The 16,079-nt window shown below is 44.5% G+C and overlaps 1 protein-coding gene across 1 annotated transcript in view; it reads right to left on the reverse strand.

The window, feature by feature from the left end:
* The window catches only part of STK35 (serine/threonine kinase 35), a 47,119-nt gene that overhangs the window by 23,657 nt on the left and 7,383 nt on the right, over positions 1–16,079 (reverse strand). The window contains exon 3 of the mRNA XM_054467507.2: positions 7,555–8,304. Coding sequence (XP_054323482.1) covers positions 7,592–8,304 — 713 coding nt within the window. The 3' untranslated portion in view covers positions 7,555–7,591. The remainder of the gene's footprint in view (positions 1–7,554; positions 8,305–16,079) is intronic.

Below are 16,079 nucleotides of genomic sequence, written 5' to 3' on the forward strand. Positions count from 1 at the left end.
GCCCCATTACATAACTGACAGCTCAGCTTCCTGCTGTTGATGCGGCAGAAACAATCAAGAGATGGCAACAGCAGGTCACTGGGGAGCTTGTGGGGACTTACAAAAAAAAAAAAAATACCAGCCTTCCCCACCTGGGGAGGAAAACTCCTCAGAAAACACCAGCAGAGAGATGAGGCCCCAAGGGACATGTCTCTTTGTATACAGGTATCTAGCGCCACTAGGGTCTTCACAGTTGAAGATTGAGCTTCAATTTCCTGAGAGAAAAGAGAACCAAACACTCTGACTCTTCACTCATAACCCCCACCTCTTGTGAAGCTGTTTAGTGCTAGTGAGATGGGTTGTGGCAAAGCTGTGACCCCTACTATATGGGCAGGGACTCAAGAACCTCAAGGGTTCTGGATCTGCCTGGATTAAAGAATTGATCATCATCAAGAGACACCACCTCGACCCCATGATCTCTCTGCTCTTAATAACACCTCCATTCTTACCCACTTCAGGGTACAGCTTAGCGTTTCCCTTTTCCCATCCTCCCTTTGGGAAATTCAAGGCTCCACCAAAGACTAAGTAGGGATCAGCTTCTGGGGTACAAAACCAAACCACTGACTTCGACCCCTTGGCAGTTACACCTTCCCATGAAGGAAGAACCTTCCTTGCTTCTACTTTCCTTTGGGCTACCTGGCTGCTTATCACCATATTCTGGACCTTTTCAGAGTAGGAGAGGAACCATCTCCTCTTGAAGCCTACTAAGTGTTCCATACCATGCATCTCATAATGCTCTGGGCTTGGTGGGCAGGAAATTCTATCTACTTTGATGCTCAGTTATTTGTTGAATTCAATTAGGAAAACATTTTAAATTTAAAGATGACTCAATGAGGCAATACACCAAACTGGTTAAAGCCATGGACTGAGTCCTGGGTTCAAGGCTAGGCTTTACCCCTTCTTAGCTCTGACCTTCAGGAATTTACTTGAAAATAAGTAAATGAATTATTAGTCATAAAGCACTCAGCCCAGGGACGACCATGAATCATTGCCGTTTTGGTCATCTTTGGTGCCGCTGCCCTTCTTCACAGCCTAACCCCTCAGGCTGCCACACTCCTCAGCCAGGCACCAGGTACAGGCAAGGGAGGGCAGTCCTGTAACGCAGGAGCTAGTTCCTGGCCATCCTGAGAGGTGGGCCAGGAAGTCATAGAGTGGACCTATCTAGTACTGGGGGTCCCAACTTCTCACCTAAAACCATTTAAAAATTTACCCTAGAGACTGTTTTGAATACTTTGCTGTTTAAAACAAACCATGTTAATTAAGCATTTCTTTTCCATTTTTTAGTATCACTGCTGATTAACTTCATAGCTATAGTGTAATAACACAGTTTGCGTGTAATCCTAGCCCAAAGCAAAAAATTGGTCATTGGGCTTTTATGGCTTCAACAGGCAAATATACTCTTGCCTGTCAGATAAGCTGAAAGAGCTTGTGAATTCCTGTCTTTGATTAGGGTTGTACTAGGGTTAGATCTTGTAAAATAGAAGTAAAATCTGAAGCGCAGGTCAAGGGGCCAATGCAGGTCACCCAGTATGTTAGCCGAGAGCCACATCTTTGGACCCCAGGCCAGGGATAAATGTATCATCTATTACTTCAACAGAAATTAGGCCTGATTTCCTTCTCTGATGTTAGGCAGCTACCGAGATCTCATGTGGAACTAGAAATACTTTCTGTGACCCCTCAGGTCACACCAACATCTGATTTCCTTCAGCAGGCCTTAGCTGCCCACTCCAAAAAGACGTCATTCGAGGGCTTTGGCTTCAAAAGGCCCTAGTAACGGAGGTTTGTATATCAGACAGCAGACTTGGCCATGAATGCAGATTCCCTCATCCCACAACACTCTCCCTGGTAACACGTGGGCGGAGGCACCTGGAACATCAGTTTGGCTGGCTTCCTGCTTGGGATAAAAGGCTGTGGCTAGCTGGTAGGAACCATTAGGAATTATTAAATATCTTTCAAAAGTGACAAATAAGAAAGAGATCAGACCCATCATTGAATGGTCTTTAAAAATAGATATACTTTTCTGGAACAAGTGATTGGACAGCGTGAGCCTTGACTACAGCTTTGTTTCAAAAGAAAAGCTATTTGGCAATCCACAAAAGTGAGGCTACCAAAGACCACTGTCTTAGAGGGAAATGGAAGCCAATACTTCTACCTAGGCCAAAGTATGGATCTAAACAATGCTACTGTATTACAATTAATTTAGACTGTTTACATAGGGCACTTTCACAACCTCTTGTGATTCCCCCAACAACCTCAATAAGATATATAGGATCAACTCCATTTTATAGATAATAAAACTGAGGCCCTGGTAAGTGGAATAATTTGCCTAAGGCCACACAGTCAGGAAAACGCAGAAATGAGACTCCATCCCTGCACTGTTACTAGACACCACTTCTTTCAGGGGAATCCCAGGTTTCCAACCCAAAATGCATTTCCTTTTATTTTTGCAAAAAACTAAAACTAGTTAGTCCCGACTTATATGCGACTCTGAAATCTACAATCCTAAAACACTGAGGTGTTTTTTCATCTTGGTGGTATAGGGGTCAAGTGTGTTTACTTATGCAACTAGAGTTTTTTTGTTGTTTTTTTTTGAGACAGGGTCCCTCTCTGGCGCCCAGGCTGGAGTGCAGTGGTACGATCTTGGCTCACTGCAACCTCTGCCTCCCTGGTTCAAGCAATTCTCCTGCCTCAGTCTCCCAAGTACTGGGCCTATGGCATGTGCCACCACACCTGGCTAATTTTTGTATTTTTAGTAGAGACCAGGTTTCACCGTGTTGCCCAGGCTGGTCTCAAACTCGTGAGCTCAAACGATCTGCCCCTACTCAGCTTCCCAAAGTGCTGGGATTACAAGGCATGAGCTACCACGCCCAGCCTATTTTAATTTTTAATAGTACAAACATCCACAGATATAACCCAAAACAAAAGCTCTTTGGAGTCCGTAAATTCAAAAATGTAAAGAGGCTTTCAGACCAAATACTTTGAGAACTACTGGTCTATTCTTTCACTGTCTCCAATTCCTCTCCTCTTCCCCTCTCAAAACCACCCTAGTTACAGGTTTCCCCATTACTCCACCAAAATTGTTCATGAGTACTGATGCTTTCCCATTTACTAAATCCAATGGCCAATTCCTCTCAATCAACTAGCAGATGATGCCACAGCTGGCTCCCTCCTCCTCTTGATGTCTCTTCCCCTCTCTCTGGCTCCTTTCTTTCTTCCCACCCTCAATGTTGCACCACCTGGAGCTCAGTCCTCTGACCTCCTCTTGTCTATACCCACTCCAGTACCGTGGCAAATCTCTAAATTTGTATCTCTAGGCTGGACCCCTCCCTTGAACTCCAGACTCATCCAACTGCCTACTCTACATCTGTAGTTGGATTCTAAATAGGCATGCCAAACTTCCAGATAACTAAAACCTAACTTTCTCCTGCCAACCCTATTCCCCCAATGTCTTCCCCATCTTATTTAATGGCAGCTCTATTCTTCCCATCACTTAGGCTGACACCTTGAAGTGATGATTAATTCCTTTCTCTCACACCTCACATATGATCCAGCCAGAAATCCTGCTGGCTCTGACTTCAAAAAAATACCCAAAATCCAATAATCACTTCTCTGTTCCATTGTTTCAAGCCATCATCATCTCTCACCTGGATTACTGCAACAGCCTCCCATCTTATCCCGTTATTTCAAGATGCAAAGTCATCCTTTCAAAAGAGCAGATATCACACAGCTGAAAACATCCCCATGGCTTTCCATCTCATCCAAAAACACAAGCCAAAATCTTTACAGAGGCTTACGAGGCCTACTTGGCTCCTAGTTATCTATCTCTTCCTATACACTCCTTGCTCACTCTAGCCAACTTTCAGGACCTTCACAGTGGCCATTACCTCTGTCTGAGATGCTCTTTCCCCAGAAATCCTTGGGATTCAATCCCTCGACTCCTTCTAACATTCGCTCAAAGGTCACCATCTCTGGGAGACCCACTCTGATATCTTCCATTTAAAAGTACAACCCCACCCCTCCCCACTGCCCAAGCTTCAGATCTCCCCTACCCTGCTCTACTCTTCCCACCCTACCCTCTCACCGCACCCAGCACCGAGCACTTTCTTGTATATTACCTATGGGTACTGTCTTCCCAACAGAACGAACGTTAAGCTCTACACTGCAAAAACTTGTCTGTTTTGTTCACTGATGTATTATCTGTGTCTAAAATGGTACTTGGAAAGAGTTTCCAAAGAACATGTTGAATGAATAAATGAAATTAGCTTGTCCATCTACAAAACTTGGCAGGGGAAAGGGAGGTCGGACTCAATGTTCTTCCCAACTCAAGCCTCAGATTCTCTGACCAGCCAGATACGGCTCATCTACAGAAGCTGATTTGAAGCTTCTGGCAACACAGGGTTTGGCTCTGGTCACAGACCTGGGCCCAGGCCCACAATTCTAAGTGCCCACCTAAGACAGAGGAGGATAGGCTATGGTCAAATTGGCACCACCAGTACTGTAAAGATTAGCTGTAAAAGCCACAAAATGAATTAACAAAACAGCCTGGGACACTCACCAGTAACCATATTCCTAATCTTTTCCCCTCTTCTCAAGGTCGCCTATTTCTCCTACATGAAGGAATCACTCCAATTTAGCCAAAACTGCCCTGCAAAACAGCACAAATCTCAAGTGTGGATATCCAAATGGAAGCCCTGATCTCAATTAGTTATGACAACCCCATAATCGTAACCTAAATTCAGGTCCCTCTTCCAATGACAACCTTCCTATGCCAGAGCAAATCTGAATTTTAAGAGGTCTTTCAAAAGTAGAAAGCATGAGATGGAAATGGGAAGTGACAGCACAAAATACATTTAAAACACTGTCTAGCCAACCCTTTTGGTTTCTAATATAGCACTACCCTAAACCTAGCTTTGGGGAGTGCTGTTCTCCTACCCACGGGTGGTAGGACCAATTGGTCCAGCACCTGGAATACATGTTTGTGGAATGAAAGAATTAAACCTAAGTGACTCACTCCAGAAATACATTCACTGAGAACACTACACATGAAACCACGCTCAACTTGGTATGAGCCAACCCCACCTAGAAACCAGAGGATAATGAAGGGAAAGGGAGGGAACCCACCCAAGTGATGGAAAGCTCCATGCCTTATGGCTCCTGAGGCTCCTTGTGACCACCAGGAGGATCAGCACTAGCTCCATCACCTCATCAAGACTTCAGCACAATGTAACAGCAGCTTACTTCTAGCTCACCATATTAAGGGAAAAGGGAGTGGGGGATGCTTGAATAAGATATAACCGTCCTTAACTTAGTAGGATCTGGGGTAAATTACTTAATCCCTTGCAGGGTTGTAAAGGCGAAACAAAATGGTTCATGTGAAACTACCTAGCATATATGTTGGTCAATTTTTCATCTTATTTCTCTTACACACACACATCAAACTTCAGTCCAACTAAACTATTCTGCTGTTCCTATAAATACCTTTGGGTTTTCCAGTTCAATTTCTGTCTACACTGTTCCCGTCCTCTCTAATTTCCACGTCTACTTCCTCATTAACCCAAATTGGTCTAGTCTCTCAAACGTGCCAGGCTCCCTCTGGTTTCAGGTCCTTCGCAGAGGTTGGTCTGTCTATCTGGGATGCTCCCTCACCCCCAATTCCCTCCTCTTGACTCTCTGCATCAACACCCGAAAGGTCAATTTCCCTGAATACCTCTTCTCCTTAAACACCTATAAAACAATTATGATTTGAAGAATTAGACCTAGTGACTCATTACAAAAATACCTTCACTGAAACTACACATGAAACCAAGTTCAACTTGGAGTTTCTCTCCCTAATTAAGATGCAGAATTCATGAAGATGGGGAAAGTCTCTGATTTGGCTTATCATGTCACCCCAGAGCCTAGCACATACAGTCATGGGTCACTTAACAATGGGCTGCTTAACGATTTCTGAGAAATGAGTCCTTAGGCAATTGTTGTGTAATGTCAAGAGTGTACTTACACAAACCTAGACGGTGTAGCCTACTACACACCTAGATGACACGTATGGCCTATCATTCCTGGACTTCAATTCTGTACAGCATGTTACTGTACTGAATACTATAGGCAGTTGTAACACAATAGTAAATTTTTGTGTATCTAAACACAGAAAAGGTAACACACTGCACCATAATATGCACTATAACATTACAACAGCTACATCACTAGGTAATAGGAATTTTTCAGTTTCATTATAATCTCATGGGACCACCGTCATATAGGCCATTCCTTTTTGACCAAAACGTTGTTCATGCGGAGCATGACTGTACTTGACAAAGGAAAGCTCACAATAAATTTTTTTTTTTTTTGAGACGGAGTCTCACTCTGTCACCCAGGCTGGAGTGCAGTGGCATGATCTCGGCTCACTGCAAGCTCCGCCTCCCGGGTTCACACCATTCTCCTGCCTCAGCCTCCCGAGTAGCTGGGACTACAGGTGCCCACCAGCACGCCTGGCTAATTTTTTGTATTTTTAGTAGAGATGGGGTTTCACTGTGTTAGCCAGGATGGTCTTGATCTCCTGACCTCGTGATCCACCACCTTGGAATAAATTTTTTAAATAAGCAAAGACTTCTACATAAATATTCACTAATACATTCTTTATAGTATCTAAAATGGGAAAAATCTGTTTTCTAAAGTAGGAGAATGGTTAAATTATGGTACATATAATGGGAATGTCATATAGTCCCTGAAAAGCCATACTTCTAAAGTATGACATGGAGGAATGCTCAGATTAGTAATGAGTAAAAAGAAAAAGACCTTGACCAACTAGGGCAAGATCTAAACTATGTGGAACTGGACGTGTGAGTAGGTGGGATACAATTAGAGACAGTGTTTATTCTCTGAAAACCTGTCTACCTCTTATGCACATTTTCTACAGTGAGCATTTATAATGATGAGAAAGAGCGTTTCTAAAAAAAGGGAGACTCAGCTTAAACGCAACCTCCTCTCAGAAGACTTCTCTAGACTTTCCAACGTGTACTCAGATAATTGCACATTTCTCCCATCAAGATATGGGGGGGATCTTTGAAAAGAAGCACTTCGTTTTCTTCAACTTTGTATTCCCCCCCCAAGTTCACAGGGCCTATGCCAGGGTCCAGAATGAAGAACCCAGTCCAAGAAGCGGGCATACAGAAAAAAAAGGGAGGCTGGGCATGGTGGCTCACGCCTGTAATCCCAGCACTTTGGGAGGCTGAGACCGGCAGATCGCTTGAGGTCAGAAGTTCGAGACCAGCCTAGCCAACATGGTGAAACTCTGTCTCTACTAAAAATACAAAAATTAGCCGGGCATGATGGTGGGTGCCTGTAATCCCAGCTACCCAGGTGGCTGAGGCACGAGAATCGCTTGAACTCAGGAGGCGGAGGTTGCAGTGAGCCGAGATCCTGCCACTGCACCCGCTGCACTCCAGCCTGACCAACAGAGTGAGACCCTGTCTCAAAACAAAAAACAAAAAACAACAAACAACAACAGAGAGCACTCACCTAGTTTAAAATCACCCAAAATGCTTAGCCCTGAATTTTAAGCAGCACATGTGACCTGGTCCATTCTGGTTTCAAGTTCAAAGGCATCAGGCCGGTCCTGTGGGTTAGCAGCTAACATATCTTTCAAGAGCTGCTTGATCCCCTCAGACATGGAAGTCCTGCGTTTTTGGGGGATGTGCAACTCCATCTTTGGGTTTTCTAGCAGCGCCTCACCAACAGGGACGATCTCAGTCCCCTGTTTAATGTAGGTCCCCAGGAGCTCCTTCTTGGTCTCAGAGTCAATAAAAGTGATTCTTTCTATCATTGCCCAGATGATAATGCCCAGGGCAAAGATGTCCGCCTTGGCTGTGTAGTGTCCCTCCCAGACTTCAGGAGCCATGTAGAAGTCCGAGCCGCAGGCTGAGGACAGCCAGTACTTATTCACATTCACATTTTTGTTGTCTTGATTGCCCTCTTTGCCTCGGGGTGCCAGCCCAGCACAGACCTTGCTTAGTCCAAAGTCGGCCACTTTGAGGATGGGGGTGCCAGACCGCTCTGTGATGAGGATGTTGTCTGGCTTCAGGTCCCTGTGCACAATATGGTTTTTGTGCAGGAAGGCAATGGCGCTCGTGAGCTGTAGCATGAAACTTTTGTTGGTGGCTGGGTCTGGCCTCCGGGACAGGACATACTGATTCAGGTCTCCACCTTCACAGAACTCCATGACAAACCAGAGATAGCAGGGCTCCTCAGCATAACCCAGGATCCTTTCTCCTAAATCAAAGAAGACAGGAAGGAGCTTGAGTGAGATGGACACAGTCACACTTCTTTTGAACTAAAGGATGCAGTGTACTCAAGACTGACATTGGTGACAAACAACTGCTCCAGTTGGAGCAGTGCCAGTGCACAACTGGCACTGAGTCCCTTTCTAAGGTATGACACAGGCACCAGGGACTGGTGTCAAGCACCTGGGTTTGGAATGAGGCCCAGGTGGAAATTCAGGTTTACTGCTGTCTGGTTGACTGCAAAGCCTTTTTGTTTCATTATACTGTCTCCAAAGAGGCAGTGCCATACCACCCATACCTCCCAAGGCTGCTGGGCAGATGGGAAAAGGGAAAGCATGCAAGAAGGCTGTCACGGGTCTATTGCTTCTAATATCGTTACTCCATGCTGAGCAAATGACCTTCCCTCTCTTTTTTCCTGACTTGTAGAAGGATTCTTGTTAATATACCTACAATGGCACTACAATTTCCTTTATTTCAGAGGCACACTCCTACAATTTCCTTGGTTTATTTCAGAGGCACACTCCGATCCATCAATATTTTCTGCAAGCCCACCATATGCCTAGCACAAGTTAGGTACGTAACACGCCTCCATCTCTATGAGGCTTAGTTTCAAGGAGATGACAGGTATCCACAGCAGCAACCATCAAAAGCTGTACATCTCCATCAGGGTCAACTCCTACAAACAGTGAAGCGGGGGCAGGAGCCACCAGATCTGAATGTACACCTCCATCAGGGTCAACTCATATGAACAGTGAAGGGGGGGGCAGGAGCCGCCAGATCTGAAGGTGTCAGAGAGGGCAGGACTGAACTTACCCTGTAAAAGGCAGGCAGTAGATCAGTGGGGGAGTAGGAAGGTAATTCTAGGCTGAAAGATGGAATGGATGATGGAACGCAGGGACAAAAAGACCAGAAAGGTATAAATTGGAAGTCTGGTGGGAACAGTGGAGTCTAAAGTCGATGTACAAGACAGATATAAATTGTGTGGGCTTGAAACTCTAGGAAAGCTGGTGACCAACCTCTCCAAGCAAATCTCAATGTTCTTTATAAAGCAATTGACTGTCCAGTGAATCTTTATGTGGATGTTATCTGATGACTACAACTGCTCCCAAAGCTAAGTCTAAGAAGGCAGATGTTTTATCTCACTGATGAGGAGAGGCTGGGCCTGCAAATGTGCTAGCTTGTTCTGGGTGGTCACAAGGTCATTTGTAACTGAGCCAGGACCTGAAGAGAAGTCCTCTCTCTGGCCCCAGTATGGAATATGCATCCTACCAAAAATGACTGCACTTCCTCAGACAGCTTCTGGCAGAGGGTTCCTTTTACTAGTCATTTACTCTATTATAAAGAAAACCAGTGATCTGGGTGAGACTCTGCTAACCCAAACAGCCCTGAAATTACCAAGGCACACAGTCTACTAAAGCCAATGGTCTGAGAGTTCTGGGTTCAGCCAAGATGATGTGACGTACAAAACAAAAGCTTTAGGTTTTTGATCACAATCGGATAGACCTCACTTCCCTTGTAATTATATAATTTATTTGCTTATATTACTCACAATCAAAGTAATACAGGTAGAACCAGTTTAGGGCAGATGTTTTTTGTTCTTTTCAAATCTGTTATTTCCCCTCTCATAATCCTCTATCTAGGTCATGGGCAGAGGCCATCTATGTAAAAATACTGCACAATGAAGCATCAATCTGAAGCCCAAGTCAATCCAGATGCTAAAGACCCACAAAAAGGAGAGCAAGAAATGTGTACTACAGGTAGAACCAGAAAGGAAAAGATTAAAAAGCCATCCAATTCCTTTTGCAAAGGCCAGATCAGAAAACACTGAAACTTCTGGTGGGGGAATAAAGGAAGAGGAAAGATGATTATTTTATATACAAAGTTAGTAACTATGGCAACCTAAGGAAAAAGAAAACAAGTCTGCAAAACAGACTATAATCTAAGTCCAGGTTATGAGAATCCAGGGAAAGAAAAAACGGTAAAAAAAAGAACCCAAAGTTTGTGAGTGGTTGGGGGAGACTGGACCTTCAGACTGAAGAGTTGCTCTGAGGAAGGAGCTAGACTCAGGAGATGCTACAGGAGGGGCTGTTTGTTGAGACGAAAATTCTGGACAGGAAGAAGTATTCTCAGAATCACACCCAGCAATAGTGGGTATGACAGAATGGAAAACTGGGAGTGCAGCTATTTGTCCCAGATACAAAAGTGTTATTATTTTTACGAGTCAAGGTCTCACTCTGTCACCCAGGCTGGAGTGCAGAGGTGTGACCATAGCTCACAGTAGCCTCCAACTCCTGTGCTCAAGTGGTCCTTCCGCCTTGGCTTCCCAACGTACTTCCAAAAGAAGTACTTTTGAGGCTGGGTGCAGTGGCCTCAATAGTCCCAGCTTCTCAATAGCACCTGGCCTCAAAAGTACTTCTTTGCGCAAGAAAGGCCCCTGGACTTATTTCATGAGAAGCTGCAGCGTGTGCTTTCACACACGAACTCCTAGCTGCCCGGGAGAAAACAAACATGTCAGATTTCTAGTCCTTTACTCCAAGTAGACTGTCTAACAGGGTCTCAGCTACCTCATGACCAGATGGAAGGAGGGGACGTGGATGATGCCAGGCACTCGGAGGCATTTGGTGAAGTAACAGGAAAAACACAGACCAGGAAACAAAGAGTTTGGGTTTAGACCCCAACTCTGACCACTGCCTCACTGGGTGGATTCTTTGTTTCAAGGAAAACACAGGGAGACTGAGGTGTGATGAAAAGATGGCTAGAACCCTGGGCAAGTCCCTGAACCTCTCTGAGCCTCAGTCTTTTTGGTACCTCAGTCTTCGCATCTGTCAAATGAGAGAATGAAACTATACCACATGAGTACTGTGAATTAAGTCAGATATGAACTATATTTGGCAGAATGTAAGATCTTTTTGGGGAAATGAACCACTGACCATCACTAACATCATCATTCCCACTCAACCCCAACCAAATCCTTGGAAGTCACCGATTTCAATAATCCCAGTGCTGTAGGCCACACAAGTAAGTTTTTACATGTTAGGCAAAAGATGAAATTTAGATCTTAGAATGAAAGTATTTTATTCCATCTAAGACATCACACTTCTTAGGCTGTAACAGCTGAAACCCATGTTCTAGGCAGACCAGGCTATTCCTATTTGAAGTGAGCCCTCTCCCTAGGCCCGCTGCCCCCACAATCTCTGCAGGTACAATTGAAATGTGCACCTTAAGGCTAGCTGCAAAGCCAATCTATCTTATACTCATCTGATTTCCCAGTAACTTCCCTCTTCTGACCAGCCAAGGCCCTAGTTTCATATTTTTATTTTAGTTTTTATTAAATTATACCAGATATTCTGGTTAGCAATCTATGGCTTAACTCTTCTACTTAACCCTGAGAAATGCTGGCACATTCTGCAGATGTTTTGAGGTCGGGGGACTAGATTTCTTACTCAGTCTTCCGGCCTCCCCAGGGAGACCTGCAGTCATCTCCAAGGTGCCTGTGCATTTAGTAAGGGAAAGTAATCAAACTTTAGGGGATTACTGAACACAAGTTCCAAAAAGACACTAATTCCCAAAGAACCAAAGTCTCACTGTGGTCCACCAGTCAGAACAGAACTGATGGAGGGCAGGTGATCCATGGAGTTTCAGCTCAGGCCCATCTCACACTGGGCTCCCGACCCACCCACAACTGCAGGTATTTCCCCAGTTTCAGGATATATAATTGGAATAGACATATGCAGCAACCACTAAAATCCCCATGTGAAATTCAGTTTTTTGAGCTGAGAGGAACAAATAAAATTTACTTAAGTTTTATAATTCCCTTGTCTGGTATAATGTGACAGTTTTATAAGGTTAATAAAAGTTAAAAATTTAGCTTCCTTCCCAGAGAGGGAGAAAACAGGCAGGTTATTTGGAGATAGTAAGGATTTGAGGTAAATTAGCCTGTGAAAGCCTACTGGGTTGCAGGTACTATTTTAAAAGTTTATTATGTGAGCTGTCTCATCTTACCAGGCACCGTTTTACAGCTGGGGCAACTAAGACTGAGAAAGCCTTTAGAGTCTGCCCGAGGGCCCTACCATGAGTAACTGGGGAGGATAGGAGAGAACCCCCACAGCAAGTCCTCCCCCCAGACCATGCTGTCTCTCAGCTCACAGAAGGCTGAAAAGTGTACTTCAAGAGAGGCAGGCTTGCCTTTGGGGACAGTTTTACTACCTTTCCCTCAAGTCTGACAGTCAGGTGACCATAATATAAATTATGTATTTCAAAAGATATCCTATGCCACAGTTCACAGGGAGAGAAGATGCTTAAAGTAAACCCAAGAACAAAACCAAGCAGGTGTCTTGCATCTCATTAGTCATGGAAATTGATCAGTAGTGCTGAAGTTCCCAATAAAAACATGGCTTGCTTTGCTGAAAAACGTGAGGCCAGCAGGCTCAGCATAAGGACAAGCCAGTAGGAGCTTTGGAAAGACAGGCACTTCTGGAAAGAAATACAAAATGCTCTAGATTTTTACAAGCCTATCCTTAAGCCTTCTCCAGAAGTTAGATTTCCAGGTTTTAGTCAACGCCACTTAAACAATTTCTGAGCACGCATTGCTCTTGAGACAGAGGTGCGGTGAGATGAGGGGCATCCCTGCCCTTACATAGGCTTCTGGTCATTAGAAGCAGAATGACTACAGCTGTGAGAACCAGGAAGCGGGCCTGGATTTGCCAGAAGAGTCGGGAGAGAAGCTGGGATAAGAGGAAGGCAGGCTGAGAATAACTGCGAGAGGCCCTGCAGCTGCGTCTCCCAGGATGAGGGGAGTGGGAACAGGAGCACGTGGGTGTGCGCCAGGGACACGAGTAGTCTGGGTAATCACAGAAGAGTTTCTGTAGATGTGCCAGAATGAGGCTGGATGTCTTCTAAGGTGGATTTAGACTCCAAGAAATGGGAAGTGACTGAAAGTTCTTAATATATTTTATTTATTTACTTATTTTGAAATGGTCTAGCTCTGTTGCCCAGGCCAGAGTGCAGCCAATCACAGCTCACTGCTGCCTCTACCTTCTGGGCTCAAGGGAGCCTCCCGCCTCAGCCTCTCGAGTAGTGGGGACTACAGGCATGGGCCACCATGCCCGGCTATTTTTTTCTATTTTTTGTAGAGACAGGGTCTCCTTATGTTGCCCAGGCTGGTCTTGAACTTCTGGGCTCAGGCAATCCTTCCACCTCAGCCTCCTTAAGTACTGGGTAATTACAGGCATGAGCCACCACGCCTGGCCATTGACGTATTTTAGAGATAAGTTGCTTACAGAATCTACAAGTCACCAATTTTAAGACACACCATTTAAGTAAGCCATATAGGCTGCTGACAACGCTACGGACACACCACTGACTAAGTCAACCGCTGATTTCAGAGACGTTGAAGTGTGAAAGAGCATATCTCGGACAATGAAACAAGTTCCTTATGGAGGCATGAGGGGTTGGCAATGGGAGACAGACTAGTGGCCGACTGCCTTATCAAGAGGCTCTGAAACCTGGTGAAGTGAGGGCTGGCAAGGGAGGAGGTGAGAAGAGGATGTGAAAGGTCTTAGAAGTTTAGGATAAATAAAATTTAATAACTTGTCACATAAGATGGAAAGGAAGAATTCAGAGAGTGCTCTGCCGTTCCTCTCTGGTTACTCGAAACTGCTATCTATTCAGATAATAATTACATTTCCTCTCACATGTGAGGAGACTCAGGAGCAAAAGATTAAGTAACTTGCCTAGTTGAGGGCAGGACCTTGAGTTTCCATAGCCTAGATTCTCAGCGGAAGCATTGTGACTGCCTGAGTGCCAGCAGCAAAATCGCACACCTGGATGTGCTAGTTCCCACAGCGGACTCTGATGCGTGCCCCCAAGAGTTTAATGTTCATCCAGTCCCTCGTGATGGTCCAACCACACAACATGCAGATCTGTCTTTCGACTAATTAGGACTTTGACTTACGTGCACTTCAGCAATACATACAGAAGTCTTAAAAATGCTCGATCCATTTGAAAGAAAAATCCCACTTGAGGAATTCATTCCAAAAGTGTCAAAAAGACACAAAACAAACAAGCCTCCCCACCCAACAAAAATACACACACCAAACACCAGAAACACTCAGAACTGGTATTCCATATAGAGTAAGTCAAAGTGGAGGACTGGAAAACAACTGTCCAAGAATGAGAATGAGTAACAGTTAACTATGGTAATACCAATTGACTGAAAGTTTTAAAGGACCATATTATATTTCAACAAAAGTTTACTTAAAAAGCCAAAAGAGAAAGTCACCTAGCATGTAATAAGCAAGTTTTAATGTGAAGGGGGGAAAAAGGCGGAATATTAAAATTATAAAGTTATGTCTTAAGAAAAAGGATGAGGGAACCCCGAAAAATGAAGTTTGAATAAATTATGACTATAGCCATCCCTGTTTAATTAGGAGTTGTACATTAAAATATTTTAGTTAAAGAGCTGGCTCAGCCGAAGATCTGTCCTGAGAAGCTAAAGACACGGACCCATCCTGGCACATCTTCCCAAAGAAATACGAACATGCGGACCAAGAATTGGTCCCATTCTCAATGATTTTGGGCTGTTACGTCATTATAAAGAGGCTGGGTACCATAGCAACACCACAGGGTGTGTCCAAAGTACTTCCTAAGTTTAACAGACATGTTCTGCTGGCTGCCAGGGCAAAACACAGTGTCCAAAAGAGGACAAGAGTAAACCCACCGGCCGGACAGGGGCTGTAAAGCCAGCCAGGCCTGGGGTCAACATTCCCTCTACTACCTGCCCCCGACCCCCCAATTACATAGCTATATGATCCTGGGCAAATTTCTTAGGACACTAAGAATCTGTTTAGTTTTTTATAAATTGAGAAGAAATACCTACATCACTGGACTGCTCTAAGGCTTAACTGTGACATACAAAGCACCTTGAATGGTGCCTGGACACTAGAGCAGAATGCTACTGGGTGCGAATTATGCTAATGTCTCTGGACACCACTGGCAGCTGTCCAATACAGTCACAAGGCAGCCTGTCAAGAACATGGACACTGGAAAGAGCATCTGGATGTAAACCTAGGCCCTGACCTTTCTCTAGTGTTGTGCTGGACAAGCAACTTGACCTTGATGGATATTGATTTTCTTGTCTGTAAGAACAAGTTATATAAACACCAACTTTACAGTGGCGATGATTAAATGAGAAAAGGAATATGAAAATACTACGAAACGCTAGCTATTACTACTTGGAACATTACAGGGGTTTGTTAAAATGTAGAATCCACCGGCCAGGCAGAGAGTTGGGGTACCCCTAATCCATGGCAGTCCGTGCTCAAGTATCTCTCTCCATATGCATGGGCCTTGCCACACACCTAAGCCTCAGCTCTTGCCAGGGTTGTTTCTGATTTACCCTTTTACAACTCATCCTTCCTTTCCCCAGATTTAGTCCACATTCCTGGCAGCTGATTCACCCAGAGCACCTCTTACAGGCTGCAGTGAAGTAACATCTATTGTACTGTAACCATCTCTTCCGTTAGACTGGGCACTCACGGTGGAATGAAATCAAGTCTCTGGGTTCCCCACGGTATACTACATGCACACCTAGGTGGTCGATAAGAGGGTGAAATAAATCAAGATAAAAGTCATGAGCTGGAGAGGTGTAAAAAGACAAAGAACATAGAAAGTAGTAGTAGGGTATGCAGAATATGCAAGTTAAAGACAACTAGGTCAGGATCCAGAATTTAGAAGTCACTAAGGAGGGTTCCTAGCCCTACAGAT

The sequence above is a fragment of the Pongo pygmaeus genome, chromosome 21, assembly GCF_028885625.2.
Source record: "Pongo pygmaeus isolate AG05252 chromosome 21, NHGRI_mPonPyg2-v2.0_pri, whole genome shotgun sequence".
Classification (NCBI taxonomy): Eukaryota; Metazoa; Chordata; class Mammalia; order Primates; family Hominidae; genus Pongo; species Pongo pygmaeus.